General features: G+C 40.7%; 1 protein-coding gene across 2 annotated transcripts in view; it reads right to left on the reverse strand.

Moving 5' to 3' along the window:
• The window catches only part of hdac4 (histone deacetylase 4), a 111778-nt gene extending 98208 nt beyond the window's left edge, over positions 1-13570 (reverse strand). For both annotated transcript variants that reach the window (XM_061088173.1, XM_061088172.1), the window contains exons 1-2: positions 13405-13570; positions 780-1044 (exon numbers count right to left, since the gene is read on the reverse strand). In XM_061088173.1, the coding sequence (XP_060944156.1) occupies positions 780-801 (22 nt within the window). In that variant the 5' untranslated portion in view covers positions 802-1044; positions 13405-13570. The remainder of the gene's footprint in view (positions 1-779; positions 1045-13404) is intronic.
• Positions 13571-23273: the final 9703 nt, after the last annotated feature.

Here is a 23273-nt window from a genome sequence, read left to right on the forward strand (position 1 = left end):
AACCATTAAAAAAAAAAAACTCGGACAAACATGTGCCCCCCCTCCCCCTCAGATACCACTGTGTAAGTGCTGTTAAAAAAATGCAACATGCAGTTAAAGGTCAGCCCTTGGAAGATTGAAGAGCCCTTATAGAAAATGCTCAATTAAAACAGCAGGTTTGGTCTGCTCTCCAAAGTGTAATCAAATTATGACATAATCAAAATGGAGAGTAGGCTACACTTGTACTTTTTCAACATTACTTATCTTTGTAAATAAAAGATTTGTTGTAACTTTGGCTTAGAGACTTGGTAAAAGCTTTACGTCCTAACTTACCCGGTGATTAAAGAAAAATCTGAAGTAAACTAGGTATAAGCCACACTGACAAAAAGACACACACACATATTGTACTAAGAATGAAACTGCTGATCATCAGAGTATAACACTATATTTACCAGATCACTAAAAACCACTGCATGCTAAAATAAGCCAGATAAAGGGGCTTCTTTGTTTAGTAACAATGTGGTTTTTAAACCATTTCCATTCATAAAACACAGCGTAACAGTGCAGTACAGAATACACTGGGATACACAACACACAGAGCACAGGGTCATCTGCATCAAACAATATACACTTGTTGTGCAAATTACGTTGACATCATATCCTAATCCCTAAAGCAAAATGCTATTTTCATTCCAACATCAGACGATTCTTATCGGAGTCAAAGCAACAACGCATGCACAGACAAGGACATAAGATATCCTCTTGTGAAATACTGTATTTAAAATGTGTTGACATCTTACCTGGTTGACTGTGAGAGCTCATTGTTATGGTTGCTGTTGGTGCAGGCAGACCTGTCAGGGGAGGGGAGGTGAGCAGTGTCAGTGCACCACCGCGGTGGCTGTAGAGGCCATCCTGTGATTCCCACCACGTTGGTGCCGCCGCTCGGTGCTGCCAAGTCTAGGAGGAACGCAGCGCTGTTGTTTGTCAGGGCTTCATGGCACACGGCCACAGGTGGAGACCTTGAGTGGTGTGTTGTGGCAGGAGTCCTTCAACCAAACAGTCAAGCTGTGAGAATAAGATGCAAACATAGAATTTTCAAACATATGGGGTTTTTCAGTTGGGAGACAATGTTTCTATTAACGCTGTAAAGTCTAAGGGCGCTTTCACACCTAAGAGCCTGGGAAATGGTCTATGGTTTAACCATGGGTCAGTTTGGTCTGGACTCTGACAACCTCTTTTGGTCAGATTACATTTTGGTTCCCTGGTCCAGATCATGGTTGTTCCAAGGCACTTTTCAAGCCAGTTATTTTAATCCAGACTTAACTGAAGACAGATGATCCAGACCAAACAAGGTAGGTGTGAAAGTGCCTAAAGCTGGTCAGATGCGATGCCTTTAAGACTGCCTGAAGATTTGTATCTCTCTATTGTAGTTACAGAGGCTCAAGCTCCTCTGTGTGGTCCTGTAAGAGGCCAGGACAGAACAACGACCTGCAGGTCAACACACACAACATTTCTTGGTCATTTTCTTTCTCTCTATGACCCTAAATACATGTGCACTTGTCCTTTTTACCTAAGATATGCTTTTTAATGATGTTCAGGGAGTTGCTGCGTGAGGTAAGTGCTGTACATGGTCACCGGTGAGACAGATTGTGGCTGCCAAGGTGAGCTTAGCAACCAGAGAGGAGAGAAGTCACAGCCAACAACAACAGCGAAGGAAACTCAGCTAGTTGCTGTTGTTATAAAGCAGAAATTAAATTAAATCAACTCCTTGGGAATAAATGTTTTTGCTCTTGTTTGACATTTGACATCTTGTTTGAGTGTAGAAAACCTGTTGAAAGTCATAAAAAGTATCAAACTCATTATTAATAAAAATCATTTGGTTTATTTTGGACAAGAGTAAAGAGGGGGCGATGAAAAACAGCAACTGGCTTCCTCCAAGTAAAAGTTGTATCACATCTGGTTGTTATCAAAGGATTATGGTTTAATTTGAACCATTTGTGTTTACTGAAATCATCCGCAAGTCACCGTCAGTCGTGATACCACACCCATCTGACCAAGCTTTTGAATTCAGTCCAAATACATCTAGATAACAAACACATATATCCTAAAATATACCTTATTTTTTTTTTAATCACTTTTAATAAACACAATTAATAGAAAGTGACTTTGCAACAGTTCCAGGTACTTCTGACTATGTTTGTACTTTCACATCAAATATAGTTAGTCTATAGTCAATGTCTGAATAAAATGTTCTCTCCTGGAGTAGAACCCAAAATGAAATGAAAGCAGAGGCTTCCTGAGGGCTTAGATATACCTGCGTCAATAGCAGAGGAGGAAGAGGGAGAAAACTCCTCATGCTGTCTAATGTGCAATGTTAACATAAAAACACAAACATAAAGGGAAGACTGACGATTCTACCCTAACCAGCACTAGCTCAAACTTAACCTCATTCCCATCTAACAGGTGTCAACATAGCTGAATACACACAAGTGACAATGAGAGCTGCAATCAGTCACTAGAAATACCACAGAAGCTGCAATAAAGTGGTCTCCTCCTCTCAAACTCTAACAAATATACACACACACAGTGTCTTGCTGTCACCGTTACTTTAAACCTGTTGAACTGAATTACCGTCAAATGAATGAGTTCAGTGGAAAGAGGGTGCAAGCTCTGCATGGCCAAATGAAACCTCATGGAAATGCATTACCGCCAGGATTCTGCCGGGTCTTACTTCACTTATCAGGAATTATTGTGGAGGAAAAACAGTCCCTTAAGTGAGTGACAAAGTTAAATGGTGGCCCAGCTTAATAATTGGTTTGGAATGTGCAGAAATATGAGGCATTGTATTGGCGGTATAATCAGGTATTTAATAGTTTAGAAAGCTCCAAAAAAAATGTGTAAGTTTAAGAAAACAAGCATCAGTGTGTTGTTATGGGCAATGTAATTCCTGAGCATCTCTTATAACCTCTTTTTGAATTTCTAGTGCAGAAGCTGACGGCATCCTTCAGGCCAGAGGCAAAATAACCAGAGATTCCTGCGTGAATGTCTGACGTGAGCGAGTGTTAAATCATCAGATGATACTTTGACGGACAGGAGGGATCATCTGTTGTGGTGGTTGATGGGATTTGCTTAGGAATGCGCCTGAAAAAAAAAAGGCCAGAGAGTAGTGACGCTATTCTCTATTCGTGTCAAAGTAGTCTTCTGTCACACAAGAATTCAGAGGATGCTTTTACAGCTCGTCACCCTGTGTCAGCAGTGACCTCAGGCCCCGAGTCCTCTCACTCTCTGTGCCACAAAAACAAAACTATAGTGCAGCTGAAAGAGAAGACAAAACTACTCCTTTACCGACTCTATCCCTTCTTGGCACTGGTCTGCTGACAGCTCTTAACGTCTCATCCATGATTTCTTCTTCTCTAAAACCTAAACTGTCCTCCAGGGATCCTATTAAAAAGGAATCCATGTACAACACTACAGGTATTTTTGCTGCATTGTAGAACCATAAAACAGACCCACCTGCGTCTCTTAGCGCGTCTCATTTCCACAGACTGACACTCGAGATTGGATAAGATTTATTGTTCCCGTGCAGCGAGGTTTGAATCTGGAAACGTTGCGTGGCACTTGACAGGAAAAACAGCTCTCAGGACCCCTTAATGGACTTCATTTCCCAAGCACTCTGAGCGCTGCCGGGAGTAATCACGATGGCATAAAAATAACATGTGGTCGGATAGTGAGCAGTAAACAACAATTAAGAGACCCCTTGCATAGCTCATGAAATGAATCATTGAAAATGCACTTACTCCATGAACACGGCTTCATCCTCTCGGCCCTAATTGACTATGAATTATTCAGATGGTGAGTGGGATTAGTGGCACCACTACTATGCTTCTGATTGACATGTTCCAGATTTTTTTCTTTGTTATTGGCTAAAATAGTCGAGGTATTAACATAGAAAAAACATTCATCTAGACCATGGAAACCCCAAAGGCAAGGCATTAGATCTCACTGCAAAACAAGGACAGACTGGAATAATACTCGTTAAGGGTCTGACTGGGTTACATGATCTTCTGTTGCGTTCTTCATACCTGAAAGATTGTGTCTGAAAACAGTATAGTTGTTGAGCACATTTTGAGAAACGTGAGGCTCTCAGGAGGGTAACGTTTAATAGTTACTAAATGAAAAGAAGCCTTCTTCGGGGCAAGTTGCCTTTGGGCTGTTTCTTCTCTGTGTTGTCAAGAAGTGACATGATCAGTGTGAACAGTGACTATTCACCTGTCCACATCGAACATCGGGACTGAATAGTCAAGTTATATAAAAGGCTTTTTAGAAGATATTTACCCTCCTGAGTGCTTCACATTTCTCATACCTTACTCAACTGTTTGGTGTTTATTATTTGACACTGGCCTTGGCTAAGGTTTTTCTCTCTGAGTGCCCCTCCACTTCCAGTCTGCAATGACCTGTGCTGTGAGAAAATAATGCTGAATACTCATCCAGACATATTCACATAGGTAAGATGGTGGTCATACTTCAACTCATGTGCGTCATCGCTTCTCATCCTTAATCTTTGACAAAGTGCCTTGAGCATTTGACACAGAGTCTCTGTGTAGACAGATGTGTTTTAAATCTGCAGTAGATCCGTACGATCCACCTGCTCATAAATCATGCAGTGGTTTAAAGTATTTCCTACAGACGTCCGCTTACTTGAACAGGTGAACAAATTTTAAAAAACGTTCAGATTTCGCAGCTATGCGAAAGTGGAATTAATATTTTCACGACAGCTGTGCCTATAAAACAGTTGAGGCAGTCAATTAAAGTTGCCCTGCTACGAATATACATAACATCCACAACTGGTGTATTGTTATGCAAGTGAATGTCCACAGCTACAGCAGCTGCTGTTGCCTGCTGAGCTTTAATCAGCCTCCACCTGTAGGCTGTGACTGTGTTCTCTGGGGAGACGATATATCTGCCACCATCACTCCCTAATCCCCCCTAGCTCCCGCTCTGTAGCTCTCCGCAGGGAGTGATGATGTCAGAGCCGAGACGCGAAACAGTAATTGTTCTGCTGAGCTGTATTTTTATGTAAATAAAACCTTTCTCTGACTGAGTGAACTGAATATTTCATAGTCATATGCAGATGGAGTAAGCTTTTAACATGACGACGAGAGGACGGGCATGAAAAACACAGCTTGAGACCTGTTGAGTTGTGCACAAAAGTAAATCAAGATATTCTGTACAAATTCTTCAGAATGCGTCACTCAAGTTACATTTTAATGCATTTAGCATTTTGAATCTTTGGTATAAATCATCACTGAACACTTAAAGCTGAATTAGTCGTTTCTAAATGATAGTATAACCAGGCTTATATATCGAAATGTGAAAAGATTATGTTTAGTCACTTCCAAACAGTATTTATTTTCCAACAATGCAACACACTTCTTAGTGAAGCTCTGTACAAGTACACAATTTAGAAGGCTTGAAGGACACACAAACAACATGCCTGGAAACCCACTTCCAGCACGTCATGTGTAAAGGTTACTGTCATTACGAAATGTATCACCTTTGTGCACACAGGGTCATGATATAGCAAAGGCACAGCATTCAATTCATGTGCGACCTTCCGCACAAGCCTCAGCATGAAAACTACTTTGTCCTCCTGAAACCAATAACTTCCCACTTCTTCTGTTGAATGGCTCAGTCCATGGAATTAAACTTAGAACTCAACTAACTGGCGTCCGTCAAATCCAGATTGGCTTAATGCAAGAGTGTATCTGTAGGTTATGGATGTGTGAGTGAGCATTCCTGTGAAACTTGCAGAGAGAGTGGGAATGGTGATTAAAATGTGGCATCAGATATCATCGCACATTATAATGAAGCACTTGGACCGGGTTATTATATTGTAGCATAAATGTGATGTGGGGAGATTTGAGCTTCAAACGCCTTAGCATCGTGCAATTGACGCCTCTTGACTTCATCTATGGTCGGGTAACCAATCTGTCTTTCTTCACCTCCACCTCACTCACAAACAGCTCGATGTCAGTGTCAGAGAGTTGCTCTTTTTCTTCACGTTTCCAGGTGGACTGTGAGTTACAAAGGGAAAATTGACATCAGGTTTTATAAATCTGAATATTTTGTTGCGTACGTAGCTGTGGTTGTTGACGAATAGTCTAGATATTTAGTCTCCTATAAATGTAGTCTGAGGAGGCCACGTATCTGCTAGCCGCTCCAATTCCATATTTGAAGATTTGACAAATTCATATGGGCGTAGGTTTGATGAGAGGGCCGATGTGAGAGAGTGGGATGTATCTGTGGCATATTTTCAAAGTGTATCCTGCTCTGCCTAGCTTGAGCAATCATGTTTTCATACTGGCAACAACACACCAGCTACTGAGTCAAGTAAAAAGTAGGAAGTTGCATCTTTCCACAGTGCAAAGTCCTGTTGATAACAGAAAGCCCATTCAACTTCCTTTTCTTTATTATTCTTTCAGTTGACTCTCACTCTTTGACTCATATATTGTTCCAGCTTTCTCTCAGCATCAGCCATCTGCATTGTTAATCCTCCATCTTACCCATAAGCAATGTTCTATGCTGCACTGAGAAAGAAAGTACTTTTCTAAAGTTAAAAGTTGTTTTCTAAATGAGAAATGGGGCTCCTATGTCAGGTAGTGCTCTCCCCCCCTTGCACTTGCTGCCTACTGTTTTTAAAATAGGTTAGTAAAATGAAATATCCTGAACTGAATCGATACTTAATGGAATTGAGACATTGTTAATCAGTATTGAATCAATTTGGGAAATCAGTGCAGCTACCCAGTTCTTTAGAATTGACTGATGTATGCAAACTGTTGAGAAAAGATAAAATAGGTGTATTATTGCGATGCAAAGACAAATTTGGGGTTGGGGTTATATGCTGGTGCAGGTAAATGAAAAAGTAATGCGCACCAGTGCAACCAATGTAAAAGGTTGGTCTGGAGCCTTGCTACACAGGACTGCTCCAGGGCAAGCCAATGTGTGAAGTTGCTTTCACATGACATCAGACCTGAGCACTGACGCCCGACTTGAAGTAACACTATGACTTCACACTGAACTGCCCAAGAAAAATTCTCAACCAGAGTTCAAATTCTTTCAACTTTGACCTAGACAACTGTCACATGGATGATTAAATACACGTTTATTTCCTCTTCAATTATATGTTGCAGTAGCTTTAGCCCCATTGCTTTGCGTCCAGTGCTGTGAACAGTTGAGGGAATAAAATCTGCTACATAAAAGTCATATGACTAGATAAATTAGCAACAATTGTAACTGCAATGTCAACTCCGAATGGGAAAATTTGTCTGAGAGATATATAAATGGATTTATGAATGTGGACTTATCTCTTCCTCTTTCAAGCTGGTCTGCGATGACAGCTCCTTGGAAGTCAGGATCAAGAATACCGAGGTTTCAGAGCAAGGTCATTATACTTAGTTTGAGAAGTTGTCAGACTGTTGCCTTTGCAACCTGGGAAAAAAAGACAAAAGCCAAACCAAAGCAGCTTTAGGATCCAATCTGTGATGTGGTATTTGTGATATAATCAGTGATGAGGACTGACTGAGTGTGTCCATGCACGGCAGGCTCATATCTCTCCGTGCTGGTGCCTAGCACTGCAGGGCCATTAATAGATTTAATTAGTAACCATTAGCATAACATCCACAACAACACAACACAAACAAGTATGCTTTCCCGTACAGCCAACCACTTTCTAGTCTCTGAGTTTGGGGAGGCGTGATGGGTTCAAAATCAGGACAAGGTCCCACCGCGGCACAAAAGGAGCTAAAACGGGTTTATTATTGAAGTTGTGAGGCACGTCAGGGCAAACAGGGCTGAATCGGGGATATTGATTCGCAGCCATGAACTCATTGGGCGACCACAAGGATCAACACAAGGATTCATCAACCCTAAAATCACATCAGTTGAGGCTGAGAGCTTCAGTATAGTTGCCCATTAAAAACTCTGTGTCCCTTTTTACCTCTCTGAATCTTCCTCTTATCTACTTTTACTGCTTCTCTGGCCCCGTGGCCGATATCCAAATTGCACAGCGGTAAGCCTAATGAGAATAAGCTAAGTAATTGCAATGATTGTCGATTAATGCTAATTAATTTCCAGACATTCAAAAAATATAATTCAAACTGGCTATGGTCCATGTCAATAGATTTTTTTTAAAGATGAATGAGAATAAAAAAGGACTATTTGCAAAAAGGCTGTGGTGAAACGACAGATACTCAAAGTACAAAGTTTCATTCAAACTGTATTAGCGGCTTATCAAGCATTGCATGTCATGGGGACACGGACAAATAAATGAACAGAGGATGAGGACAGGGACACAATAATACGCTGGATGGCTCTGGGCTGAAGGGAAGACCCTGCCAAGCAGTTTACAAATTCCCGCTGGGTGAACGTGTCTGTGCATTATTGGGTCCAGTCACCTTATTTGTCCCCGAGCACAACAGTGGCATTAATAAACCCCATTAGTATCCATTAGCGTGACAACATCCACAAAATGTCCACAAACAAGTAAGCGTTCCCAGTGCCAGCCGGTGCTGAATGATGGGAGGAAGTTGGAAAGTCAGGCCCGAGCCCTGACAAAGCACAACGGGACTGAGCTAAATGAGCTTATTAATGAGATTACAAGAGGCTCACTTAGGGACAAGTAAAGAACAAGAATTAAGTGCTCCCAAACTTTGTTAAGATAGTGATATGCAGGTTGGCCAATGAGTTCAGCAGCTTAAGGGCTGGACTGGATTCAGGAAGCACGGGTTTGAGAAAAAAGAGAATATGAAGATAAAGGACATGTCAGCGAATCCTTATTAAGATTCAAGACTCACATAAACACGTAATGGTATGAGTAGTGAAGTTCTCTTGAGGTTGTCCTGAAGAACTAGTGTCAAAACTAAGGATTATAAAAAGTGATAAAAGTTTAAACGGTGCTCTTACTAAGGGCAAGAGTTTCTAAATAACAGTTTATCTCTAGGGTGTAAAAGTTATATTGACACTAAATGTCTGAACAATGCTACAAGTGTGGGGGCGGACCAATAACAATTATAGCCATGTTAATAAGTTAATGTGTAATTCACTTTTCAAAAATTGCATGGTGGTTTGTTATACCAAATTTGTTATATATTAAATTATGTTTTGGGGGGCAGAACAATTAATGCATTAAGATAGGACAGTTAAACACAACCTATATTGATGTGATTCTCCACAGTTGCCCACAGCTCAAGTAATGAACATAAACTTTCTCATCAGTGTGTCAAACACTCAGGAAAAGGAGGCTTTAAAACGTTGCTCACCGATTTATAACAGCAGTTAGGCTCAATCTGACTTCAGTCTTTTGTAATTGATTCCAGTGTTTGTGATATAACAAATGATCTGTGCTGCCAAAAAAGAGAAACATCTCCAGAAAATAACATTTAAACCTCTACAGATATTATTATATGCTTTCGGTAACTTTCAAATTGTGTCTGGCATCATGATGCTCTCAAAATCACATTTCATGTGCCACTGATTGCAACAGAGGTGGATATGTTAAAGCCACCACATTAACCATAGTTCGACTAGACATCTGTGGTGCTATCCAGTGTCATTACTGTGGGAAGCTGCTCAACATTTCTTTATAACAATGTCAATGTCAAAGTTTATGCCATCCAAAGTTATGGAACGATATTAAAAAAGTTACAGATTTAAGCTTTATAATTTATCTCAAGCTGAATTAATCACTGGTGGTAGATGGAGGTCTGAGAGTAAAACGAGGAGTAAAAGAATTTTATTAGCAAGACACTATAAAGTGGTAAAAGATAATGGAAGCAGCACTGGTTTAACTGTGTGCGACACTTAAATGCTGCAGAGCAGTGAAAGGAAACAATTCTCTTCAAACTCTATAACAATTAAAGTCCTTGGGCTACATGTAATCAGATTACTACATATTGATTACTTTTAAATGGAATGAAACAGCAAATCGGTAGAAATATCATTACATTACAGTTACTGCAGTAACATTGCAAATGATTGTCAATATCGCTCTGCCATAAAAGTACGATGGTAAAACCTTACAAATTAATGAGAATTTCTTGAACAAAGACAAAGTACGAGTCTGTTGGACTAAGAAGTCAAACAACACAGACAAGTATTTAATTTAAATGTTTTTCTACTCGTTCTTTGTGAAACTGGTTTTAGACATCACAGGCATCCATCTACTGTTTTCTATTATGTTTGTGCATCAAAATCCCACAAGATATAATGAGTAGCCGCTCTAGCCCCTCAAATGTACACACACACACACACACACACACGCTGTTAACTTCAATTTACTGCAGAGGTTTAACAGAAAGGTTTTCTCAGACGGAGAAATTCTCACTGTAATCCATTAGCGCTTATTAAAAATATCTCCGTGCCTTGTTGATCCCGGTTCAGACCCGTTAACAACAGCGGGAAACTGTCAGGAGCAACTGATTCGGACTTGTGCGTTCTCACACACAGCCCATCCGGACGATCTCCAGCTCAAGAGGAGGCTCTACTGAAGAGACAACATGTCAGAAACAACAGTGCGTGCTCCAAGCAGGGCCGAGCTCTCAGCCGGTGTGTTGTTGTGTGTTTTCTTAGGGCTGCCGGTGTGTTGTTGTGTGTTTTCTTAGGGCTGCCGGTGTGTTGTTGTGTGTTTTCTTAGGGCTGCTGTGACCCCCTCGCTTCTGTGGGGCCTGCTAGTTTTACAAGCGTGCACCCACAGTCCTCAGGAGCCTGTAATGCTGAGGGAATAGTTTCCTCTGCAGCAGGAGGGCTGTAGAGGAGTGTGAGCAGAGCCGGGGCACAGCCCTGCTCCTCCTCCTCCTCCTCCTCCTTCCCTCCTCCTCCTCCTCCTCCTCCTCCTGCTGCCGCTGCTGCTCTTCTGTGTTTACACTTCTTGAAGACAAAAGTTTACACCCAAAGCTGCGGCAGTGGCAGTTCCACCTCAGCACAAACCTCCATCACACAAACACACCTCTCCGTCTCAGCAGTGTGTGTGTGTTTGTGTGTGTGTTTGTGTGCCGCCCTTGACTTTCTATTTCTATAGATTTTAGGCCAATACCATCATTGTGTCAGGTCAGTGTCCTCATAGCTATAGAAAGACAAGTGTGTGTGTCTGTATTTGTGCAGATATCTTTGTGAGGACATTTTGGCCGGTCCTCACTTTCTGACCAACTTTGAATGGGCGTTTAAGGGTTGAGACTTGGTTTGGGGGTTAGGGTTAGAATTAGGTTAGGGTTAGACATTTAGTCTGATGGTTATGGTTAGACATGTAGTGTGGATGGTCAAAGTTAAGGTGAGACATTTAGCCTGGATGGTTAAGATTAAGGAGAGGCATGTAGTTTGGATGGTTAAGGTTAGTTAAAGTTAGGCGTTAAGTCTAACCAGTAAAGGTTGAATAAGGGTTAGACATGTAGTGTGGATGGTTAAGGTAAGGGTTAGGTATTAAGTCTAACCAGTAAAGGTTAATTAAGGGTTAGACATGTAGTGTGGATGGTTAAGGTAAGTTAAAGTTAGGCATTAAGTCTAACCAGTAAAGGTTAGTTAAGGGTTAGACATGTAGTGTGGATGGTTAAGGTAAGGGTTAGGCATTAAGTCTAACCAGTAAAGGTTAATTAAGGGTTAGACATGTAGTGTGGATGGTTAAGGTAAGGGTTAGGTATTAAGTCTAACCAGTAAAGGTTAGTTAAGGGTTAGACATGTAGTGTGGATGGTTAAGTAAGTTAAAGTTAGGCATTAAGTCTAACCAGTAAAGGTTAGTTAAGGGTTAGACATGTAGTGTGGATGGTTAAGGTAAGGGTTAGGTAGTAAGTCTAACCAGTAAAGGTTAAATAAGGGTTAGATATGTAGTGTGGATGGTTAAGGTAAGGGTTAGGTATTAAGTCTAACTAGTAAAGGTTAAATAAGGGTTAGACATGTAGTGTGGATGGTTAAGGTAAGGGTTAGGTATTAAGTCTAACTAGTAAAGGTTAGTTAAGGGTTAGACATGTAGTGTGGATGGTTAAGGTAAGGGTGAGGTATTAAGTCAAATCAGTAAAGGTTAGTTAAGGGTTAGACATGTAGTGTGGATGGTTAAGGTAAGGGTGAGGTATTAAGTCAAACCAGTAAAGGTTAATTAAGGGTTAGACATGTAGTGTGGATGGTTAAGGTAAGGGTTAGGCATTAAGTCTAACCAGTAAAGGTTAATTAAGGGTTAGACATGTAGTGTGGATGGTTAAGGTAAGGGTTAGGTATTAAGTCTAACCAGTAAAGGTTAAATAAGGGTTAGACATGTAGTGTGGATGGTTAAGGTAAGGGTTAGGCATTAAGTCTAACCAGTAAAGGTTAGTTAAGGGTTAGACATGTAGTGTGGATGGTTAAGGTAAGGGTTAGGTATTAAGTCTAGCCAGTAAAGGTTAGTTAAGGGTTAGACATGTAGTGTGGATGGTTAAGGTAAGGGTTAGGTAGTAAGTCTAACCAGTAAAGGTTAAATAAGGGTTAGACATGTAGTGTGGATGGTTAAGGTAAGTTTTAGGCATTAAGTCTAACCAGTAAAGGTTAGTTAAGGGTTAGACATGTAGTGTGCATGGTTAAGGTAAGGGTTAGGCATTAAGTCTAACCAGTAAAGGTTAGTTAAGGGTTAGACATGTAGTGTGGATGGTTAAGGTAAGGGTTAGGTATTAAGTCTAGCCAGTAAAGGTTAGTTAAGGGTTAGACATGTAGTGTGGATGGTTAAGGTAAGGGTTAGGTAGTAAGTCTAACCAGTAAAGGTTAAATAAGGGTTAGACATGTAGTGTGGATGGTTAAGGTAAGGGTTAGGCATTAAGTCTAACCAGTAAAGGTTAGTTAAGGGTTAGACATGTAGTGTGGATGGTTAAGGTAAGGGTTAGGCATTAAGTCTAACCAGTAAAGGTTAGTTAAGGGTTAGACATGTAATGTGGATGGTTAAGGTAAGGGTGAGGTATTAAGTCAGGATGGTACAGGTTAGTTAAGGGGCTGGGGGGGGCACTCTGTGTGTAACCCGTGTAGAGGACACCCGGGCTCCTCTGAGCAGTGACGCGTTTTATTGGTAAACAAACCAGTGGCACTGGGAGACAAACCGCTGCACCACTGGGACCAGAGCACCAGTTCCCAGCAGATGAGCGACAGCACACAGAATGACAAACTTGTGATGACGGGAAAGTGAAAAGTTAAAGACTTTTAAACAACTTTCAAATCTCCTTTCTCTTTTCCTCCTGCTGAACAACAGCTTCCGCTTCCCTCCCGACGTCCGGAGAGAGTCCGTCCGACTCGGAACACGAACAGGAACCAAACTACCAGCGTGTGTCCGTGTGTGTGTGTGTGTGTGTCTGTGTGTGTCCAGGTGACGAGTTGTGTGTGTGTGTGTGTGTGTGTGTGAGGAAGAGAAAGTCACACTACCTGGGCCGAGCTCCACCTTCCGGGCCCCCCTGCTGCTTCTCTGCCCCCCGGGTCTCCAGCAGCTTCCGCCGGGTTTGATCCACGACCCGTCGGTGGAGTTTAAAAACAAAAAATCATAAAAATCATAAAAATCATAGAGCCACAAGCAGCTCCGCCATACTGAGTCAATCACGTGTCCCACAACCGCCTGTGTTTCCGTGGGGGGCGGGGTCTGCGAGGGCCTGAGGGGCGGGGTGACTGACAGCTGGGGGGGAGACCCGGTGGTGTGTGTGTGTGTGTGTGTGTGTGTGTGTGTGTGTGTGTGTGTGTGTGTGTGTGTGTGTGTGTGTGTGTGTGTGTGTGTGTAACCCATGATCATCTAATGTCAGTGTTCCATCAAATATGATGGAGTTGTCCTGTGGAAGCAACAACTTACAAACTCACTACTGTTAAACATTTCACTTCCAATGAATATCAGCTCTTCTGTTATTACTATTCTTCTGTATTCATTCTTCCCTCTTTGTATATTTTAATGATTATAATAATGATATAGCGAAAGAGGGGAAAAAAAGCTTTATTTATACAGCACTTTTTATTTATTAAAGCATCCTTCATACCCAGAGGTAGATTCAAGATGCTGATCACAGTTTCAAACAAAATTCAAACAAAATAGAAGATTAGAAGATGTTTTAAAAAGTATATCAAAGAGAAGAATAGGAATTGTAAAAGAAATCAAAATTATTAATTTAATAACATTTTAAAATAAGTTTATAGGGAACAATAATGAAAATGAAATTTTTAGATACAACCGAGTAAAACAATAATAGAATACAATGCAAGGATGGTATTATACACCTTTGTTAAGGGCACATGTGAATAAAAAAGTTTTGAACTTGGTTTTAAAAAGTGCAACGGATGGACTGTTCAGGCGGTTTGTTAACAAAACAAAGTTGCAAAGTGTAGTCGTTAAAAAGATATAAGAGCCACCATAACAATAATAAAATATTTTCCATTTTAAGCTTTGATTTCAAAGGAGGCTAGACTGACTCATTCTGCCATATCTCAACAAGCAAGTTGTTCCAAAGCCTCAGAGCTCTTATTTCAATAAATGTCCAATTTTCCCTTTTATACTTAATTTAACCTTTATCGATTTCATATGTTTTGTGTTGTATAATTTAGCTAAATTTAAGTGTGGTTTCCATGTAAGCCATTACTGGTTTCCACCACCCACACATATTTAACATTTCATGCAAGTATTTTGTAAGATACTCAGAGTCTCCCACGTTAAATGGATTTGTGAGGGTTTATGTGGTGTTTTATACAACTGTGGTAGTGAACAGGGAGTTATTGTGTTTTTATTGCCCATGTCATCACTTTAATATTCATTGCCAGTATGCCACAGATGCTCAGTAATATATCGAATTCATCCAACATGCTCTACAGATGAGATCATCCTTTAATAGTCCCACTGCAGTGGAAATAACAGCAGCGAAGGGGATAACAAGACACATCAGTAAAAAAGTAATACATAAACCTGCAATATAAACAGAAGGAAATATACAACATTGCAACCATATACTGTGTAAACAAAGCATATACATTTGCAGCAGGATTGCAAATATTTTGAAAGACACAGACATTGCACAGATTCTTATTTTACAGTTAAATGAAACGAGTTTGTAGTGTAGTCCTATGTATGTATATCTAAAATAACTCAACAATTATTTAAATATTATAAAATATTCAATACATTTTGAAAGAATGAAGGAAAAAGCCTCTGAAATCTCAGTTTTCAAATCTGAATCTACTTTCAGACAATGAACAATGAGCTCCGGATAATCTCCTGAAATCTTCCAAATGTATAAATTCAGTCTTCGTTACCTCTCCAAGATATGATCACCAGCAGCTTCTCATAGATAACTTTAAAACTGTCACATTCAGGAAACACTCCATAGCTAGAAAACTAAACCTGTTATACTTGCAACTGGTGTGTGGTCATGTGTGGTCATGTGTGTGTGTTTGTGTGTACGTGTCTGTCTGTGTGTGCACAATCAAGATGCGGAAACGTGATGCTTTTGATTAGCTATATTTCTGCTGTCGTCTGCCACACACTTCTTGTCTCGACAGGTGAGAAGAACACTTCCTTCAAAGCAAGAATAATAGTTGTTGGCGTCAGGTTGTCAGCACACAGAGGAATAAGAAGTAAAACTCAAACAAACTAACTGTTTAAATTCCTCTTCCTTCCAAACAGACCCATTACACAATATCCTGCTCGTTATGTAAAGCTGAATTATGGTAAACTGCAAATTGTCACTGGATTGAATCTCCTTTATGCATCTTTATAATAGTTAGAGTGGCTTTGATAAGCGGACCGCAGAAACACTCTGTGAATTCTGAGCATCATTGCAAGTGGGTTTTATATCAACTGTGTTCTAGACAATATAGCAAAATAAAAGCAAAATATATAATGGAGGCGAAATGGGAGTTATTCATCATATTTAATAACCAGTTTTGGAATTAACATTATTGATTTGTGTCTTTCTAAGTGGAGGTATAATTTAAAACATTAAAAAAAAGTTTTTACAGGCGGTAACTATGTGTCGGGGAAGAAGCCTTTAATTATCAATCTCATCTCCCCCAACTCTTAATAAATAGCTGTCACCACAGGAGCAGTGGTAGAAATCTTGCAGCTTTAACAAGTAGCAAAGACACTGTCACTGATGGAAACATAAAAAAGTCTCAATATCATTCGAAAAAAATAAATGCTCTCCAGGAAAAAGAGTGAGTCTCCACATCTTCAAACACTGTTCATCTGCTCCTTATCCAACCAGTCAACATGGAGCTAATTAAAGGAAGTGGACAGCATTAAAGCAGAAATTGTGAGGCAGATCAGCATGTGAACAATGTATATAGTCAGGAAAGTTTTCATGGAGAGAGAAAGCAGTGGAATTAGATAGGAGACACTTCTAAAATACATATAGATAGAAAGAAATGTGATGAATTGCAGTTCTGTGGTCACTTCGTCCTCATATCACCACCATCCAGCTGTGCTCAGTAAGTATCAGAGTCAATGATCCAAAGCTCCAATGTAAGTACGACACAAACTGGGATTTGATACAGTCAAAATCAAATTTTACAAAGTTCATATTCACAAATAAACATCCTCTGTCTTTAACCCTCGAAAAGGGCAAGGAAAATATTATTTTAACATGGAAATAAACACAGATACCTCAGGGGAGAGTCACAAGTGAGGGATCGCTCTTCTAGCTCGGATAGAAGTCACGTGAAACAGATTACGAGACAACAATATATACAACAATAATAAGAAAAGACCGCTAACATAAATGGCTATACAAACACAGCACCAGTAAAACTTGGACTGTGTAATCACGGCTTCTCCAGCGATTTAAGAGCAGGGGACTCGTGTGAGAAGAGATGGAACAACTCAACGCTGCTTAAGAAAACAATGTCAGCGTAATAAGCATCCACTCAAACGGGCCAGTCTATAAGCATGTATAGAAAGCTGGTTTGAACATAGAGCAGCTCGGCCTCGCTCTCCTGACAACATAATAAGTGTTCTCTGAAACTCGGCTGAGTCAAGTGGGATGCACCCAGAGTTTATCTTCTGGTCTCCATAGGAAATATATTTACAAAACGAAAGGAAAAGAAAGATCGGTAGAGTGGAAATAGACAGAACATAGAATGTATTAGATACGTTACATTGCATTCAATACGTATATGAAAATTACTTCAACATACAAAAGTTGAGCAAATCTGTACAAAAATAAGACCCCACGTCCTTGACGATCTGTTCAGATCCACTTTCTATCTGAAGCTTGTTTGTTGAGCAGATTCGTGCCATTACATCAACAGGCAGTGAATTCTACCACATAATGGCTTCCTGAGCCGAGGGTGAGGAGGACAGAGCGAACCCTGCATGTTACAGGGACAACACACAGAGACAACAACTATTCACAATCACATTCACATTTAGGGACAATTTAGAGTCTCCAATTAACCTTAATGATGTTTCTGGACTGTGGGAGGAAGCTGGAGAAAATCCACACAAGCGCAGAGAGAACATACAAACTCCACACACGCACAAATCTTACAGGGATCTGAAAGAAGGGGCAACACGGTTCTGACCTGTTTGAAGTAAATATGCAGTTCATATTTTCCTTCAGAGAAGGTAACACACATATTTTCCTGGGGTCACTAAATGATGAAAATATTAAAATTTCCTGCGACTGAAAAGATAACAAACGTCACACATCACGTCACCATGTGGTACATTTGTTTTACTATGTGTTTTATAATTCAGCAGAATGTCACTTCTGCTGCTTTACAAAATAAAGAAAGGTGACAAGAGTGACTGTTATTTTTATTTATTCATTCCCAGAGTTTGACTGACAAGAAAATGTAGAAAGAGAGACTTGGTCCCGCCTGTGTTGACATCGTCTTGTGAGATTTGTCAGGATGGCTGACACCTGTGAGGGCTTCAGAAAACACAGAGATACAAACATTCGTTGGAAAATGTTGCTCACTGAGACAAAAGGATTAAAGGATTAAACCTGAATGCTATGATAAGCCTGAGTTTAGAGACTGCAGCTGTGCTCTGCGGTTGGATGTTTTGTTTTAATTCCGCTAAGTGACGTGAAGGTAAATGAGTCACGATTTGGACTGTTTCACTTTATCATTTGTCATTTGGGACATTTTGTGTCTCAGACACTTTGCTCTTCATGGTCAGTCACCTGTCGACTGTGAGAATATCTCTGAAAATAGAGTCAGATGGCTCAATTTCTATAATCGACTATAGCCCTTTGCAGACATGACTTTAAGAACATTAGGTCATACTTGAGCTCATTCTGATATCCTGTGTTTGAGTTTTGACGAGCAGGCTGGCAGGAGAAGAATGTCCGGAGATTCTCTGGAGCTCAGTGCATGTCTGCAAGCAGCTGACACAAGATGTGATCAAAGAGCAACGTCCCACACAAAGCTTTGCTCACTGAAACCCTCACAGAGCCAAGTTCAGGAATCCTTGGACAAATAGGATTTTGAGGTGATGATCATTTGGTTTTTTTTATAAACAGAAAAGCTGTACCCTGTCAGTGCTTTTATCACATTTTACCTGTTGTGTTAAACAAGTCGTCCTAAACACTATTTGACTTAGAGCCTCACTCCACCACATAGAGCAGCTTATCCACCCAGAGACTGAAATCTCTTCCAGGCAGACGAGGAAAAATTGCAAAGCCTATTGCTTTATTCTAGATAACGTCAAGAAAGACAATATGTGTTTTATGTTTGTGACACCAACATTCTAATAAGACCCAACTTATTCCCCTCAGCCAGCAGAAGCAGCTTGTACACCCAAACCCTGTCAGCAGCGCTCCGGGAGGGCCGCAGCATGCCTTTCAAAACACCTGCTTCATCAAGTCAAGCTGCTTTGCCTCCAGAACACCACGGGGTAATTCTGTTTGAGCTTCCGACCCATTCACGATCTGCAGGAAACACACACTGTATGGCTTCATTGTAATGTTGCTTTGACAGCACGGGATGGATTTCCTGTTTGCTATGACGGCGAAGATCAATGTTTCCCAAACCCACGAGAGCAGAGAATCCTCCGGAGAGGCCAGAATTATCTTTTAGGAGATAAGCTTCTGTTGGCAGATTCGCACCCTGTATAGGTTAATGCAATTCAGAGGAGTGGATGCCAGTGCATGCAAATGTGCTACATGTGATAAAAAAAGGAGAAATTGCTGGTTCTGCTATAAACTGCTGTGAGCGGACAGAGGTTTTTACGTGTAACCCTTCTGGAATAATCTAATAATTTTCCTCTTTTCCATTATCTTATTTAATTTCAAGATTTCAGCCGCCCACAGAAGAGGGGAAAAGGCTAACAGGGCGTGTGTTTGTGCATCCAGCTAACTTAATAAAGTCCCAGGGTTTTATTCCTTTCTGCCCGGAACCCTCAGCGTGTACAAGTGCTCCAGCACAGAAACAACTTTACTCCAGATTCAAGGGATTTTCTGACAAAGACGGTGAGAGGGCAAAGTTTCTGAATATAGACGAGGGTCGTGCACATTAAGATGAGCATGACAGCACACTCACATGAGGTACCTAAAATAACAGACAAAAGGATTTGGATGTTGTGTGCTTAGCTTTTTATTTACAGTCTGTGGTGCAGAGGGAAGTTAGAAAAAACCTTGTGTTCATCCCACCTGGTTAATCTGCAATGAAGATTTTGCATTCAACGTTTTCTCATAAAATAAAAAAATATTTGCTTTAATACGAAAATAACAGAACTTTTAATTGACAAGCACTTTGACTTTTAGTTTGTCTTTGTTCCACCCACTAACATGGATGGAGGATGACGTATATTGCAGTTAGCCCCCAGGAGGCGATGAAGATGATTTGGCTTCACTTTTGTGGTCATGTCATCAAGCTTGATACACGCTCCATGCTTTGAAATTCAAATACAACACAATTCTTGAGATATCCGCCAACATCTAACTGTCACCTGACATGTAACCAATTGATCAAATCAAATTAATCCACAATTCGGGGTGTGGGATGTGTAGCTTTTCCTCAGATGCAGCTTTAAAGAGGGGATAACCAACATTGAATAGCAACAGCTTGCTCTTCTGTATATCCATCCTCCACAGTTTAAGGTGCACTAAATGGATAAGTGGGATTAATAGTATCCAAGCCGCAAAGCACCAGCCAATCCTGTTAAACCAAGCCGGGCTCGGTGGCACCAGTTCAGATGTGCAGGGCTGCAGTGATCCCTCGTGGGTCCCCTGACACTGAGGATCCCTCAGACGACTGTTATCACACCCGCCTGCATGTATAAGATATTCCCACTGTATGTTCCCATGCGTAGTTTTCTCCTCCTGATCATCTCACTGGAATGACAAAGGACAAGTTAACCACTTCTCTGTTGTTGCCTAAAATCTCTGGAATACTCTCCCGTCCTACATAGGTCATTTTCTACATTCAATACATTCACATATCGTTTAAAATCCAAACCTCTTTAATCTTGCTTTTAATTCAGCCTGTCTTATAATTCAGTAATTTATTTCTTTTCGTATCTTATTTACTCTTATGTTGTACATTTGCCTCTGTTGCATCTTTCTCTTGCACTGATTTTACTTTGTTTTTTGATTCCTGAACTTGTCTAGCACTTTTGTTTAACTCCAGTTGTTTTTAACATATTCACACCTCCTTTTTCTATTTACGTTTTCACAAAAACCCATTTAATCTATTTCATGGTGTATTCAGTAACTAAGAGAATTGGCTTAGACTCATTTGAATCTGCACAGATGCACAATTTCTTTCTATGTTAACAGAGTAGACAGTGTCCTTTACGCTCTCACCTCAATTCTTTATCAGATTTCTAACATTAGACAAGATTCATTAAGAGTTCAACAATTAGAAGATGAAATGTGTTCTAATTTGTTTCAATCCCTTGTTTCCTCACAGAATGTGTTTTGCTCCCCCAGGTTTTCCTGCAGACTCACACTCTGAAACAATCAACACGCAATACATTGTCGGTGTTTACTGTGTGTGTGTGTGTGTGTGTGTGTGTGTGTGTGTGTGTGTGTGTGTGTGTGTGTGTGTGTGTGTGTGTGTGTGTGTGTGTGTGTGTGTGTGTGTGTGTGTGCTCGTCCACACGGTGCTTCTCCTCAGGAGCTGAGAGAGCTGTGTGGAGAACGCTTTCAGGAGACTCGACGTCCCATGACCGTGTGACAAATAGAACACAACTCTTTATCAGCTGACAACACCATCACATTAGCACACAGAGAGAGAGCTTGATGGATGACAGCGAGGCGGTGAAGGAACTTTCACCACAGCACAATCTCCACACCAGATGTGAGCGGCATTACTATGGTAACAGTGGATTATCGTGTGTTACGTAACCGGGGCTGTACACTTAAACCCATCGGATAAAGAATCACATTGTGCAGGTTTGGTCACTGGCTCGTACAGTATAGAGGCGGGACAGATTGCACTACATCAGTTCACCGACGTGTGATATAAATGACAGACGCAGCTATTGTGCCTCCGCCGGTTTGTGCAATTGCAAATGTCACATTAATAAATATATAAACAGATCCCTAAAAATGAACCGAAATGGAACACAGTGAGAATCATGGCGCTAACCCTGGTACACTGCAGCTGTGATTACACCATTTCATGAATAAATGACGCTCTGACACTTGGGAGATATGAATGATGGAAAGGAGAAAATATTTTTGTGCGAAATGGAACTAAAGCAATACTCCAACATCCTGTTTGGAGTCGTTCTCCAGCATGTATAATGCATCCGTGTGGTGAGAATAGCACTCAACTGCTCAAATCAAATCAAGGGGCATTTTCTTTCTAATCACTTAGTAGCTGAGCTTTCGTATGTATGATGTCTGAGATGTAAACAACTGTAACAAACATGTACACAAAACCCTGCAGCGTTTCCCACTGTGACGGTAAATGTGTCTGATTGTCTCAGGAGGTGACCTTTGGAAATGCACTCAGAGCCTCTCGAGCTATTTTGACCCAAGCCTGTTTCACCTCATCTGCTAATTGCACAAGTGGCTTAATCAAACCTACAACACCATGTCCTGCACACAGGAATCAGGTGAGAACAGGGCCGAATATACTGAGTATCGTGGATGGAATATACGGAAAGTACAGTTCAATTTTAAAAGGTTAACTGTGGTACTGCATGGACGCCTGTTTGCACCTTATCATGACTAGGGTTGCAAAGGGGCGGAAAGTTTCCATGGGAAGTTAAACTCGGGAATTTTGGGAATTTTGAAAAAATAAATAATTAAGCAAATTAAACGCTGAGCAATAAAAACATCATTCAAAACTCTATTTTAAAGATGAATGGAATGCAGCACACGCTGCACGTTGAGTTTCAACCCTCCACTGTGCATTCTTCCATCACATGCACAGATAACTCCCAGCATCCTGCACTCTACAGCAGGGCTATTGAGGCCTGCTGTAGTGTGCAGGACTAGTCAGGTAAGTTTCAAAACAAAATGTTTATATTTATGTCTGTATATGACAAGGTAAATACAGTTAGTATAAATTACCTACAACATTTCCAGTTTATTCCCGTTAATTCCCGTATATTCCCGTATATTCCCGTTAGTTCCCGTATATTCCCGTATATTCCCGTTAATTCCCGTTAATTCCAATGGAAAGTTTCCAAGTTTGAATATTCCCGGAATTTTGCAACCCTAATCATGACCGAGGGAAAACGATACAAAAGGACTAATAAATCCATCGCCTTGTCTATAAACCATGTTTGTGTTCACTTCAACACACAGAAGTAACCAAACAGGGAATTTCATCAGTCAACAGTGAAATCCACTATGGGCAAGATAACCTCTCACTTCTAATTACAAAGCTCCCCAGTGGAATCTTAACCAGTTTATTTCTTTCTCGTCCAGTGGAAACACTTTTTAATGCAGAGCTGCGTGAAACACTTTGATTGTGCTTCCAAATTAAAGAAAGCAATTAAGCAGAGAACTGGGTTGTGGAACCCCAACAGGAAGTTTAATCTGAGCAATCCACGTGTCAGCTCATAGCTCAACCTGCAGAGGAGTCCATCACTAAATGTACCAGAGTTCCTCCTGAGGGGTACATAAGTGTTTCTACCACATTTGTTCACAGTCCATCTGTTGGTTGTTGGGATTTTTTGGCCGGTTTTGGTAAAATATTGAAAATGACATCCCGTCTTGTGAATGAGCCCGACGTCAAATCCGAATAATAACACTTGACTCTGTCTCAAATGTGCGGCAGCAGAGGCAGTGAATGGCATATGAGTCATTCGGTGACTCATGGATTTGATTGGCAGCGCTAAAATAAAAACTCTCCGTGCACAAAGT

The sequence above is a fragment of the Limanda limanda genome, chromosome 16 (assembly GCF_963576545.1).
Source record: "Limanda limanda chromosome 16, fLimLim1.1, whole genome shotgun sequence".
Lineage (NCBI taxonomy): Eukaryota > Metazoa > Chordata > Actinopteri > Pleuronectiformes > Pleuronectidae > Limanda > Limanda limanda.